The sequence below is a fragment of the Mustela putorius genome, unplaced genomic scaffold, assembly GCF_011764305.1.
Source record: "Mustela putorius furo isolate JIRA1106 unplaced genomic scaffold, ASM1176430v1.1 tig00537284_pilon_pilon_pilon, whole genome shotgun sequence".
NCBI lineage: Eukaryota > Metazoa > Chordata > Mammalia > Carnivora > Mustelidae > Mustela > Mustela putorius.
This window is the reverse complement of record NW_025422422.1, coordinates 3,680,227-3,694,950: the sequence shown is the minus strand read 5'-3', so window position 1 is coordinate 3,694,950 and position 14,724 is coordinate 3,680,227. Positions and strand designations below refer to the sequence as shown.

General features: G+C 39.7%; 1 protein-coding gene across 1 annotated transcript; it reads right to left on the bottom strand.

Moving 5' to 3' along the window:
• Window positions 1-9,208: 9,208 nt before the first annotated feature.
• RDH14 (retinol dehydrogenase 14) lies at window positions 9,209-14,303 on the bottom strand. The gene is made up of 2 exons (XM_004745848.3): window positions 13,798-14,303; window positions 9,209-10,278 (listed from the first exon to the last, which is right to left on the bottom strand). Exons 1-2 carry the CDS (start codon window positions 14,188-14,190, stop codon window positions 9,661-9,663), a joined length of 1,011 nt encoding a protein of 336 aa, XP_004745905.1. The 5' UTR covers window positions 14,191-14,303; the 3' UTR covers window positions 9,209-9,660.
• Between the last annotated feature and the right edge of the window lie 421 nt (window positions 14,304-14,724).

Below are 14,724 nucleotides of genomic sequence, written 5' to 3'. Positions count from 1 at the left end.
AGAATCCCAGCTTGATGTGAATTTGGATGTATATCAAATCCCAGATTTTGTGCAGGCTTTCACTTTTATCCTCCAATCCTAGATTATGTAGAGCCTTCCACTTCTATCCTCTTCAGGTTCTGGGAAGTCAAAACAAAACTTCACATTCATTATTGTTTCTGCTAAGGAGATAAATATCCTCTGGGCAAAGGTAACTTTGCCTTCTCTCTTAACTTCTAGGGTTCTTACTTCATTTTGCCTGATTTTGATCTAAAAATTTCTCACCATCTTGTTCACATATTTGTTCTATTTTTATCCAGAATTTTCAGTTGTCCTAAAATAAGTATTGGTCTAAGTAACCTAGCTTGTCATGTCCAGAAGCCAAAGTTCCATCAAATATTTTTTTTTTAAACAAAACACAAAAAGTATTTTCCCTGCCACCTCTTACTTTATTCAGAAAATTTTACATGGAATAATATTGATATGTCAAATGTGTTATCAATTGTGAAGTGGGAAAACTATTCTAAGTATTTGAACTCTTTAGAGTGTTTTCACTAATAAGATATGTATAATCTGAATTTTCAGCAGATGTTGGAGAGTTAACACTGCTTTATTTCAAAAGAAATGGATGCATTTACTATAAAGTATAGTAATACAGCTCTTTTGATCATTGTATTATGATTTAACTCAGACATTTCATTGTTTGTGCAATTTCTGCAAACCCATGAAAAATGATATATATCCCTTTGGCAGGAAACCAAAGCTCTGGATGGGGCGCTGTTTTTTTTTAACCACCCTGAAAAATAATTTACACTTAGGGATATTATGCAGAAACCTTTTCAATTAACTTGTGTTGACAGAGAAACTAAATATAGTAGTCAAAGAAAAAAAATTAACACATTCTTGACCTATCCAGCAGAAATAACCTTATTTAAAATATTATCTACTCTAGAAAATGAATACATTAATGGGTCAGACTAAGAAAAACAATTATGAATATGAAAATGAAATATTTACTATTGTTTCTTTTAGAGAAAATTTTAGTTTTTTCTATAGACCTTATTTTAGTTCACTAAAAGAAGGGTACACCAGTAGGAAGGAGCCAGACCTTCTAAAAATCTGAAAAAAATTTGGTTCTAATTCTGGGCCTATCAGTTTCCAAGCAAGTCACTTGGACTTCTGACACTTTCTTCCCTTCTCTGCAAATTAGGACTAAGACTACCTCGCAGTGTTGTTACAAGGATTAGAGATAATATATGTGAAATAGCGCACATAAATAATAATTATTCTAGAAAGAACTTTCTCTAGTGAGTTTAATCACATTTCCTAATTTGTCCTGCGAATTGATGATCTTAGGGATTTGCAAGAATGGTGGCATTATTTTAAAAAGAAAATAAGCCCTCTTAATTTTTTTCATACACATATACTTATTTGAAAATTAATTATGAGCCAGAGTAAATACATACTGCTTGTGGCAGAATTAATTGTGTTGGTTTTGGCAAATCTTCTCTTGTCAACCAAAGGCAGCCTACTTACTAGAATCCGCAGGAATTCTGCAGAAAGAACTGGAAGGCACTAGTCAATAATTTCAATGAAATATATAGATGTTTCCAGGGGAATTTGTGGCAAGGTTAACTTTTTTTTAGCTTGTGAGCTTTCTTTGTTGACATTCTAGTTTCCCTCCTATGAAGTCCCAATTACTATGAACTATAGCTGTCAAAAATGATGGCACACTTACTCAAGGCTCTTTCATATATATCATTCCATGTTTTGAGTAAGAGTGTACAGGGTAGCCCAGCATTTCTGTCACAAGCTAAAAGAGTCCTCTACTCTCTGTGAAGGTTGAGTTTATTTTCTAGGTGTAGGAACAGACCATCTGTCAGGCCAGTTAAATCGGTTCCATCTCCCCTGGCCATCAATAGGATGGTGGACACCTTAGATTTTGGTCATTAAATAACTAATTAAATAATAAATCTTATATCTTGTGAGTAGTTGATATATTATATCCCCATTCCAGATGTTAACAGGAAGCAGAAAATGTTCAAACATGCCCTTGCCTTCAAAGCACTATAGTCCGGTTCTTAAAAACTCACATGTAGCCTTTGAATCCCCTCTTACCTATACTTCTCTGATTTGATTTGCAACAGATAAATAGAAATAAATATTCTTAGGGTAACCAGGGTTTCAGTTATGAATGTCTTTCTAATCCGTTCACACTGCCCAAAACACTTATACAGGATTATCTATCACACGTCATTCTACAATCTTAATCAAATTGCCTGCTGAAGGAAGCCCAGTATTTATTACATTTTTCCTAAATGGAAAACAGCTGTGATAAATTAATCTGTTCACCAGAAATCTCATATTAGGAAAGATTCGCAGATACTCTCTCACATGTTAGCCTTTCCAACTATGAATAATATATTCCTCTACCCGTACCTGTGTCTTTGAGTGTGGCTAATTCACTTGGCCTCTTTTACATCTCTGTGGGGTATAATAGAGGTGAAATGTTTCCTGAGGCAGACTAGCAATATTTAGGTGATAAACACATATTTAAAAAAAGAAAAAAGAAACTATCACTCTGAAGATGGCGTGGTCAGCAATGACAGAACACATCCTTACAAGGCCCACTACAGGAGTCATGGCTATCCAGAACAGAAAACTCCTGCTTATGAATTCACCTAATACAGGTATCACCACTCATGCCACCTAACATTCAACCTCCAATAGGATTAACTTCTTCTCTTCTGACCCTATAATAACGAATCATATATCTGGCTATGATTTGGTTCCCCATAGTATCCTTCACTGGGATACTCTGTGCTATCCAAATTCCGTTTGTAGATTCCCAGTTCCTTTGGTTGTTTCACATGGTCAGCTGACATTCTGATAAGTTCAAGTATGTGAAGCTGCTAAGCTTGGGCCCAAGCATTGCATGTCAGTGATTTCCCCAAAGAAATGCCATGATGGCTGCCTCTCCTTCATCAGCCCCCTCCTTTTCAAGCTGGCACACCCAAATTTCTTTGTGTTTTCTGTCTACTGTCTATGCCATTGCTTGCTCATTGGTAAGGTGGTTTTTATTCAGAACTTTGTGTTTCTTCTCTCTGGTCAGTCACCCTGTTAATCTGCTTTGTTGCTGTTGTTTTTAAAGAGGAAACAGAATCCTCTCAGATATTTTAAGGAGAAAGGGATAGAAAGTAGGAAAGTAGGTGCCTACAAAATCATGGGAAGAGCTGAAAGAGTGGGTTAGGTTACAGTAAGAGGAATGAATCCTGAAATTGTACAGAGCTGACCTATAAGAAGAAGCTGCTCCTTCTGCCATGCTCAGGAAGGTGGGAACCCAGAGGATGCCGACAGAAATACTTAGTTAGGAGACATCTCTCTGATTCTGGGATCAGGAAACCAGAACAGGGATGCTGCTGCTACTGCCACCCCCTCCCAAGACCCAGGGAGAAGCAAGTGGACACAGAACTACAGGGTCTACCTCAATTGGCTCTTGTCCTCAAAACACAAAACAAAACAAGAAGAGCAAAAATGAATACAAAGAAGCAACTCTTATTTCCAGGACCCAGAAAATAGCCAAAAACAGTAGGAAGGAGGCCTCCTTTAAATTCTCACTTCAAAATCTTGCACTAGGACACCTATGTGTCGGAGACTGGTTTTCATGCAGAATGTGTATCATGTCATTTTTTTTGTGTTCATTTTTAGGAGAGAAAACTGAATGTCAGTCAAATATGCCCAAGATATTTCTGGTTCTATGTGTCTTCCTGTGTTCCTATAAACTTAATACAAGGTGTATTGAAGGTATCCTGTTTTGCACATAGCCTGTCGCTCACATGCAATCTTTTAATGCATATGTAAGCATTTGTGGCTATGATAAGAATTAGGCACTAGAGTGAGTCATTATACTCAGTGTAATGTACTGAGTGAGATCCTACATCATTCCATGCCCAGAAAGGTTACAACTAAGGATTAGGTACATGATGTGTATATCTTTGAAGGTCCCATATGACACATGGTGTAAAACAAAACAAAAAACAGGAAAGTCCCCACTGAAAATTTAAGTACACTCCTCTGACTTCTTGCAATCCCACATTTGCTCTAATGAGATATAGCCCCCCCCTCCAGTCTACTGTTCCTTTCCATTCTACTCTGCTGCATACTTTTCTAATTTAGCTATTGTCACTTTTTTGTAGCTTCAATTATTTCTTTCAAAATATTCCAATATGGGCATCTTCCTCTTTTCCGGGTCACAAAGAGAACTACAGATTTTAAAATGTGTGTTCAGAGAAGAATGAAAAGTATACATCCCAGCCTTCTCCACCCTCCTGCAAAAATCTCCGCTGACTTTTGCAACACCCCCAACTTCATTTATCTATAGGATGGCTCATGATAGCTTTGTGTGAGCTTTTTAAAGTTCAGCCAAGCCAGCTGCATGATCAACACAAAGACAATAGCTCCCACACACAGGGCTACATGGATTAAAGCCCCCGATCCATCAGTAAATCTGCCAGATGGCAGTGGAAGAAAGCTTGTAACTCTCTCACTTTCATTTCAACAGCAGCAAACAATGTTCAATGTTTAAAATAAACTCTTCCAGATGAGCTAAAGATAAACTCTGAGGTGGGTGTACTTGAGCTTGTGAGGCTGCAGCTCTGAAGTCTTTGATTACATGAACACAAAACCCCTGGGTAGAACCCGCTTCTGTCAACAGAATGCTTAGACTCCAACACCTACTACATGAAGCCATTTCCTGTGCTTTCATGGGTTGGTGGCAGAAACTCGCTTTGCTTTTTTCACAAACTAATAATGATTATGTATTTCTCTGTGCTCAGCATTTCCTCAAACCATGTGCACAACTTCAAGATAGTCCTAAAATGCCTAACACTGTATGTAGGTCTGTACAGATAAAGATCTGAACATATTTACAACTTAAACTCCTATTTACTCATTCAGCTCACTGCTCTCATAGTAGAAAAGGTACCATTAGGATTTAAAAGGTACCATTAGGATTAGGTTTTTAATCCTACATAACTGGATAACTGGATAACTACCTAGACTAGGGGATATATGTCCTCCAAAGAATAAAAAAAGGTACAAGTATTTTTTTTTTTTTAAGTCAGAATCTATAGCTGAAGTTAGCATCTTCTTTTTTGTTATTTTTTGAACAGACCTAAAGCTTGCATCTTAGGATAGAACAGGCTATCATACATCATTTGTTACATGGCAACTTCTAAAGGTAAAATGACATACTGAAAAAAATCACTTAAATATTTAGGAACTTACCTATTTAACACAATTAGTAGGAGCTTTAAATGAAGCAGAGAAACAAACACGGGGTTGAAGATGAAAATAAATCCTAGGCTGTAAAAACCCATCAGGATGAAATAAATCTATAAGAATCAAGTATATTGGGGGCACAAATAATAAGTATATCTCAAATGTAGATGAGGAGTCTTTGGGAAAATATGACTTCTTATGCAGAACACGTTTATTACCAATTCCTCCAAACTGAAACTTCCCTGATGTCCGTGATAGCTCTATTTTATATAGCACTAGCCTCTTATTTGGAATTGGCTGGTAACATGGACAAGTTGATTAAAGAAGGAAATCATAAAGATGAAACAAATGCACCTGAGATTTATTATCTGAACTTGAAACATACGGCACATTCATTCATTTGCCTATCTTCTGATACAAGGCTAAGGGCTTTCCTTTGTTGTTCTTCTGAGTATGAGTTCATTTGGAATTCCGTCTTCTTGCATTTTACTCACTTAAACAATATAGTCCATGACTTCCAACTTTTGTGTCTTTAAACTGGAGTCAAAGTTTAAAGTCACTTGCAAAGCACTAAAGAAAGTGCTTTTAGATTTTTATAGTATCTATTTTTAGTATTTGACGGTTGTTACGAAATTTTATTCGATATTGTTTCTAGTGATTTGCCTTCATTTAGTTTTTAGAAGGCACTCAGCTTACTTTTCATAGAAACTCTTTCTCGTTTTGCATTGGTTTGTTTTATGATGAATAACTTCTGTTATGATTAATAACAAGCACAACTAACACACACATTGGTGTTTTACTTGTTGCCTCCTGTGTCCCCAAAGCCTGGAATAATGTCTGGCACATAACAGACATTCAATAAATATATGTTAAATGAAGAACTGAAAGCTACACAGCTCTCTTCCTCATTATATGATACAGCAGGTGGGAACAACAGTGCCAGGGGTGTGCTGGAGGGGAGCCTGCCAGCTTAGAGCATTTACAGGCTACAGGCATCAGTCAGTATGTTTTCCAAAAAGAATGGAATTATTACAGTAAATCTATTCGACAATCGTTAGTTAAATGTGTTTCTCTGTACTTTGGTTAAACATCTAATTTCGCAAAAATTCTTCCTTACCGTCTGCATAAAAAGGAGCATTTCACCTAACTACCTTCCTCCATGTTAACCTGTAACTAATTTAACTCCCTATTGTCCAGATAAGCTTCGTGAAACATCTGAAGCTGTCTGTGGGCGCCAAGCTCCTGAAGGGTGATTAGTAACATGTTCTCTCTTCAGTGTTCCTTAGCACATTTGGAATCAATTAAATATTCAAATAGAGGTTCTCTCAGATCTTGGGCCAGGCCCAGCAGGTTTGGTGAGGGGAGAGAGCTGAAGGCGGATAAGTACGATTTCCTCACACCAGAATCGATAGCTGGAGAGACATTTAAGAAATACATACTCTAGACTTCCTGGGTCTGCAAACGAACAGTCATACAAGATTAGAAATGATATAAAGAAACAACGGGAGCCGTATTAAAAAAAAAAAGAAAAGAAAAATAAACTAGAATTACAGTACATGCAAGAACTGCTACCATGCACAGTGTCTGAAAGGCAAAAGAAAAAAAAAAAAGCCAGTCCATTAAGCTATTGCATCAGTATAATGGTATAGCCTGCATGAGCTAAGAATGGATTTACATTTTTAAAGAACTGTAAAAGAAAAAAAGGAAAGAAAAAAGAACATGTAACAGATTGTATATGGCCTAGTAATGTTAAATATTTAGTCTGGCCTTTTATAAAAAGTTTGCTGATCCTTGGTTTAGTCTTGTTTCCATCATATGTACTCCTGTAAGCATTACTATTACTAATTACTATTAACAGTAATGATCAGGTGCATTGGGGAAGGGGAAACTGATGACTGCCCATTGTATGCCAGCTACATTGCTAAATGCCTTATATATCCTACTCATTCATTCACTGAGCAATCCTTTAAAGGATTATCTCAATGACAAAGTCAAGAAAACAGAAGCTGAGGGGTGGGTGGGGGGTGGGGTGGTGAAGTGTCTTGCCCGTGTGGTCCTGTGGTCGGGAAAACTGAGTGGTGAGCTGTTAATCAAACCCGAAGTGGTGGTGTGTTTACACCCTGAGATCCCTATCCCAGATAAATGCTACTGGGAACCTCCTATTAAGAAACAGCTACTCTGAGTTGAGACAGAAGAGTTATAATCACACTTCTTTTCCGAACAAGTCGCTTGAAGTAGAAGTCAACATTTCAAAAGATGAAGCCAGAAACCAACATGAAAAAGGGATTCCGGCTCGATGAGTCCATTATCGGGCATGCTGCATCCTTCTAAGAATATACTGCTAAGGCTGAGGATAAATATCAATATAACAAAAGTCAGCAGAACAGAAGGGTTTAATCATCTCCCGATCCAACAAGTCATGCTATAACTATTAGTCCTCGATTCCATCTAACACAGGGTGAGAAGGACATCTTCCAAATGGCGGCTCAGTTTACCTAAATACTGGGTGTTTCCAGATGAGTTTCTAGTTTTCCATCATGATAAATTAATATATCCTATTTTATTATGGTGCCACAAACAAGAACTCTGAAAGGCTTGACTCTTAAAAAAGACCCAACTCCCCTGAAAAGCATCGGGTATCAAAATGCAGCCAGAAAAGATGGTATTAACTGAATAAAAAAGAAAAAGAAAGGAAAAATTAAAAAAAAAAAAAAAGCATTCTTTTTAATGAAGTCGAGGTGTAGGACAGATTTATTAGCTTCCATTTTTCCAAGTTGCATTCTGGTGTATTTCCTGCCCATATTTCTAAGTTCAGCAAGTCTTTTTGTAGGATTCTTTTTTAAAAATATGTTTCAAAGAACATGACACAGATATACCCACTACACCTGCAAAGATACACCTGTAACAGTACAAACATTTAAGTGTTTCTCATATTCCCAACCCAATGCTCTAATGGCAAACAGATCTTCTGTGTGATCTGCCAAGATCCTGCCATTCTCAGAAAGAACTGATACAGGTAACCAAATAATAGAAAGTCTTAAAAACAATAACCAATCGAGGATTACTCCTGACCAAAAGGGTCATTGAATTCAGTGTAGTACAGTCTATCCTTAATAACTCCTTTTTCCAGTAACAGATGGTTAAGACAAAGAATTACTAATTATTTTTGATGCTTTAACAGATACCTAAAATATCCCTATTCGGCCTTTTGTATGTGCACACCACTGATTTATTACTTTAGTTATTCATTCAAACATCATTATTCTATGTTTACTGTGTGTCAGGTACGACACTTGATACTTGAGGAAGGAAAACTAGTAAGACTAGAATAAAATCTTTCCTTGGAGAATTCTAATTATTCAACTGGATTTTTGAACAAATAATTAGCAAAGCGGCTATGATCAATTAAAACAAAGTAGATAAAGGACTGGTTCTTCCTACAGGAATTAAAAGAATATAAGGAAAGGCCAGAGACAAGTGAGTATGGTCTATACTGAGGATGTTGTTATACAATTAAGCAAACAGATGTGCTGCCTAAGACAGTAGTCCTATTTAAATGTGCCTATTTAAATTTAAATTAACATAAGAATAGAAATTCAGTTGTTGTATCTCAAGCACTCCATAACCATAAATGTGTAAAGTGTACATTATAGGATAGTGTGGACACAATTATTTCTGTCATTGACTAAAGTTCTATTGGACTGCACAAAGAGGACAAGGTAAGCCTATGGCCAGCTCATGGGCAGTCTCATATTAAGGAATTTAAACAGGCACAAGACACCGTGACACAGATTTGGGTTTTAGAAATCTTACTTCTTAAGGCAGCATGCAAGATATGCATGCGGGAAGAAAGACACTGGGCACACCAAGGTCAGCGGAGGTTAGTAAGATGATAAAGGACTCATTTCAGTGAAACTAGTAAAAAAAAAAAAAAACCCGAAAAACACAATTAAGGATTTGCACTATTAAATTTATTCCACATAAGAATTGTGCACACAACAGGCACGTTATTTTCACACAAAAACCGGCACGGCAATAAAAATATTTAGCACTTTGGCCACGAAACTCAAAAGGTATTTGAAAAAGTTTGCAAGGTGTTTAAGTCAGTGGATTCTTTAATATTCGTAATCCATGCTTGCTCAATTATAATTTCTAAAGTATATTATACTGCTCATTTTACTACTCATTATGCTTACTGTATATTTAAGACATCTTTTCTGAAATCTTATGTTCTCCAAAAAATAACTTTTTAGTAACTTCAAAATATCCATTATGTACCTCTCAGCAGTACTAGCGTAAAACCAAAAGTTTTCAAGTAGCAAGTAGTCAAGCCACCCCAGTTCTGATTACAGATATAACTGGCAGCCAGTTTTATAAATAGCTCTCTTCCACTCCTTGTTCCTATTTTAAAAGGCCAACCATTACTTCACTGATATCCCAGAGCTTTCTCGCCACAGACTCATCCATAGCTTTGGGCAATAGTTCTTCCTCTTTACAATCTCCAAAGTACTTTCCTGACACACCTTCTACTTCAGGTGAAGAGGCTAAATAAACTGAAGTCTGGGCACCTTCTACTGGGCTTTTGAAAAAAGCCCATGACACCAAATTGAAAAGTGGTTTGACCAACAGTGGAATGTGGATGTGTCTGCCAAGATTAGTCCGCACAATACCAGGGTGTAACACGTTGACAGTCACGTTTGTGCCTTCTAAGCGGCGGGCTAGTTCTCTGGTAAAAAGAATGTTAGCCAGTTTGCTCCGACTGTAACAAAAGCTTTTATTATAGCTCTGTTCACTGTTCAAGTCTTCAAAGTTGATGTCTCCATATTTATAAAGTTTGGAAGAAACTACCACAATCCTGCTGGGAGCTGAACTTTTGAGGAGTCCAAGGAGAAGATTGGTGAGTAGAAAGTGCCCCAGATGGTTCACGCCAAACTGCATCTCAAACCCATCTTCGGTCTTCATATAAGGGCACTGGAAGATTCCTGCGTTGTTGATTAAGACGTCCAGTCTAGGTTCTTCCTTTAAATGTCAAAGAGAATGAGGCGATTATGAACACAGGCCTAAAATGAAATTTTAGTTCCTGCCACTACTAAAATTCTATAAAGTGCCTCTGTGGGTTTTCAACAATGGGGGCGTAGGAAAGACTTGTATGTTTAATGTGGACCAGGCATTGTGCTTTTCACATGCCCTCTTATCTACCCTCACCAACTCTGTGAGCAAACTAAGCACCCAATGTTAGGTGATCTGTGCAGTATCACAGGGCTCTTGGGTGGCAAACAAAAACTGGAAGATGAAAACTTCTGATACCAATGCTCCCGTTTGGAATCAGTAAGCTATTTTGCTTTTCTAATTGGGAAAGCTAGAGAGTCGATGTCAGCTAGAAGTGGAAATACGGCAGAAGGCAGGTCAGCACTGTTTATTCCCAGAGCTGTTATTATCATCACCAGGGGCAAACTAGGACTTTTTCATTCTGTACTTTTCTAAGGGCAAATGGAGATGGAGCACCTCCAAGTGGCTCCCTTAAAATCGGGACATATAATACAAAGGGCCAGGGCTGTAAATTAAAACTAAAGAAAACATCATGACTAAATCAAAGAAATGTTAAGAAAAATATTAAATAGGTAATATAAAAATATCAGAAACAAGTATGAATCATACATAAATACTAAGTCTTACAGTAACAGCAAAGGACATTTAGGGAGGAGTTAGGACCAAGAAACACCTTTAACCTCTACTCTAAATTTAAGATTTAGTTCTTTGGGACACCTGGGTGGCTCAGTCAGTTAAGGGGCTGCCTTTAGCTCAGGTCATGATCCCAGAGTCCTGGGATCGAGTCCCGCATCAGGCTCCTTGCTCAGAGGGGATCCTGCTTCTCCGTCTGTCTGCTGCTCCCCTTGCTTGTGCTCTCTCTCTCTGACAAATAAAATTAAAGAAAAAAAAAAAAAAGATTCAGTTCTTTTTCTTCTCCCTATATAACATCTACCTTTTTTAAACTCTGAAGGGCCCCAGCTTAGAGGATCTATATAGTCAGAATCTTTTTTTTTTTTTTAAGATTTTATTTATTATTTGACAGAGAGAAATCACAAGTAGATGGAGAGGCAGGCAGAGAGAGAGAGAGAGAGGGAAGCAGGCTCCCTGCTGAGCAGAGAGCCTGATGCGGGACTCGATCCCAGGACCCTGAGATCATGACCTGAGCCGAAGGCAGCGGCTTAACCCACTGAGCCACCCAGGCGCCCCTATAGTCAGAATCTTATACTTTGTCTATACCCTCCTGCATCTCTCCAGGGTAAAATGCTAAAATTTAGATTGTCCTCAAAAGGAAGTCTTTTCATTCCTTAATTCACGTAAGTTGGTTTTCCCTAGCCCATTCTTGGCTCCTCTCTTCTCTTTTGATGGGCAGAGAAAAAGAAATGTACAACATGTTCCAGGTGTAAAGACACAATGATGACCTACGATTAAATTAACTTGAGGTCAAATTTCAAATTTCACTGGCCCTTTTGCCAAGTGTAAGGAAAAAGAAAAATGTGTTAAATTTCACAACTGTTATCACAGCCTACCTGTCAGAGGATTAACTATTTATCATTCTGTCTGTCTAAGCACCTTTGGCTTTTCCAACAGTCAACTTCAAAAAGAAGGCAAAAGTTCACCCATGGGGGAAAGAAAGGAGTGTTCTTTTTTCCCTAATCCTTTGGAAGAGTTTCCTGTATTAATCATTTCTGAGCCATCATTCTTTGCTGGCCTTGTGTTATTTTAAGACTTTATCATTCACTATTTTTTTTTTTAAATTCTAGGAGATAAATGACATAAATACCATGAATACCAACCTGTGGGAAATTTATACTTCCATTAAAAAAAAAAAATCTGGTTATAGTCATTGGGCTTTAGAGCCAGAAAGAAACTTAGTAAAGTTTATCTCCTTAACTTTTAATTGGTTCTGTCTCAAGTGGCCAAAGTAATAAAATGCCTTAAGTCTCAGAAATGAGAAGCATACCCAGACCAATCTACATTTTTAATGAATAATAAGACCCACTTTTATTGCTTCAGCATCTTTTATACACTAGCATTCTTATTTCTTAACCTGTTTTACCTGATAATGAAATACTAGCCATTAAGATAAACAAACAAACAGAAAACTTCTCTAGATCTGCAACAGTTCCCAGACTGTGCATCAAGGCTTCCCAGAGCCTCACAAGGATCTCCACAGGGTGCTATGGATTTTAAATTTTCCAGGAAAACTTTGCTCAACAACTCAAAAACTACTAGCTGCAAATGGTTCACACCATCAACATTAAATTGTGCTAAATTTCTTTCAATGGTGTCCCATCTTCGTAAACCTGAGTTTTTAGTAAAATGCAAGTACAATGTTAAATATCAGTTTAGAACAAGAAATGGGGATGGACATTTCCAACCTGATTCCAAAGACTGCGAAGTTTATGCAGTGAACGACAGGTGCACATTTCCCATTAGTAATTATGGCTACTGAAGAATGAAATATCTTCTTTTCTTTCAATTATGTGTATTATTTTCTCAAACAGCTACTAAATTGTTAGGACATCAATACTTACTAGGTTGTTTGGACTTAATTACTTAATAAACAGATAGTTTCTTTGGCCTCCTGGCATCATGTCAGCATTAGAAAGTTTGGGAACCTCTGCTGTAAACCCAAGAGGCCCCACTTCATATTGGCACCTTTCCCAATTTTAAATTTCATTCTTCTATATGCCCTTTTACAAGTCACCTCTGTGGGAAACTGTTCTACCTATTTCAACAAAGGACACCCACTTCAGTGGAATATTTATCATCTAAACAAAGATTCCTACACCTCACAGGCAGGCAGCAGAAGTACGTAAGTTAAAAGCAAGGGCTCTGGATACAGATCCTGGGCCAATTATTTGGCCTACCTATGCCTTTGTTGTCTAACATTGTAAAATGGGGATAATTTGCCTAACAGAGTTACTGAGGATTCGATGACAATAATAGCCAAAGGCACTTTAATTTCATTAAAAGAAAAATTTTTTAAGTATCTGAAATTCTGAGAACAACTCCCAGCATGTAGGAAACCTTCAATAAATACTAAGTATTATATTTATTTCTCTTCCCGTGTAGAGCACATGGCTACTGGGATTCCGAGGTCCAATCTATCTAGAAATCAGGCCAGAGACTGTTTAAGCTGCTGGTACTAATGAGTGCACTGGTGGCAGAGAGCTAAATTTCCTACCCAGCAGGGAAGGGGGAAAAAAATTGCTTCAAGGTCCCTGGCTCTCGGGCTCTGAAAGATGGCTTGGTGCACTGACTTCAGACACAGAAAACAAAAATCTGAAGACCTGACAGGTTCCCCCCGCCCAATTTCCCGAGTCTGCACTCCCAAACCCTCTCACACCATTTGACACTCTTAGACTCGGTCTTTCCCAAGGTCACACCCCCGGGAGTCCGGGCGGTACCACCCCCAACCCACCCCGCCAGCCTCCGGCCCCGCCTCGCGCATCCGCCGAGGCCCGCGCCCGTCCTCGATCTGCAGGGGCTCTCGGAGACCCACACCTGGAGCATCTCCTGACAGAAGGCGCGCACCGAGCGCAGCGAGGCGAGGTCCAACTCCTTGACGACGAGCTCCCCGGCCTCGCCGGCGTCAGAGCCGGGCTCCGGGCCCCCGGCCTCGCGGAGCTCGCGGCGGAGCTGACCCGCGGCCTCCTCGGCGCGCGCACGGTCGCGGCAGCCCATGATCACCCTCGCCCCCAGGCGCAGCAGCTCGGCGGCCGTGGCGCGGCCCAGGCCGCTGTTCGCCCCCGTGATCAGCACGGTCTTCCCGTGCATGAGGCTCGAGTTTCCGCCTCCGTGCAGGCGCTGGACACTGGGCCCCACGAACCGTCGGGCCGCCAGCCACAGGGCCCCACCCAGGGCGGCCAGGAGTGCAGCTACAGTAGCCACGGCCATAGCCGCCGGGGCCAAAGGCCCACCGGCCCCCGCGCGGGACTTCTGGGATCGCCGCTCGCGGGGGGCTGAGGCTGCCACCTGCACGCCAGGAACTCTGGGGCGGGGCCTGTTGCCGCCTGACGGGGTAGCGTGAGGCATGCTGGGATTTGTAGTTTTCCTTCCGAGGGCACCGGATTGGGTAGGCTGTGCAGCGCCCTGAGTTGCGGGGACTCGGTGGAGCCGGCCCCCAGCCTGAACGTGGAGGGTGAGCGCAGGCCTCGGAGTGGTGGCGGTCGACCCGGTGGGAATGCCGTATGAATATTTTGAATTTACAAATCCCACATATCAGGGCTTGCTTAGTGTGCTTTCCGATAAGGATCCCTGGGACTTGTTACCCCTCAGTGCCGTTTTCTCACCCTCAGGAGAATGAGGGGTTCCTACCCTCTGGAGTCCGAGGAAGAGCTCCTTTTTTATTATAATTAAGGCAAAGAGCTTAGCAGCGTGAACCAGTTGGAAACAGAATGGGCTCGTGGTTCTCATATCAGAATCCCCTGC

Bases quoted from the DNA above. Each gene is read 5' to 3' on its own strand.
- RDH14 (XM_004745848.3), bottom strand. From the start codon at position 14,190: ATGGCCGTGGCTACTGTAGCTGCACTCCTGGCCGCCCTGGGTGGGGCC. The intron at 10,279-13,797 runs GTGTGGGTCTCC...TGACATTTAAAG, and splicing joins TCTGTCAGGAGATGCTCCAG to GAAGAACCTAGACTGGACGT.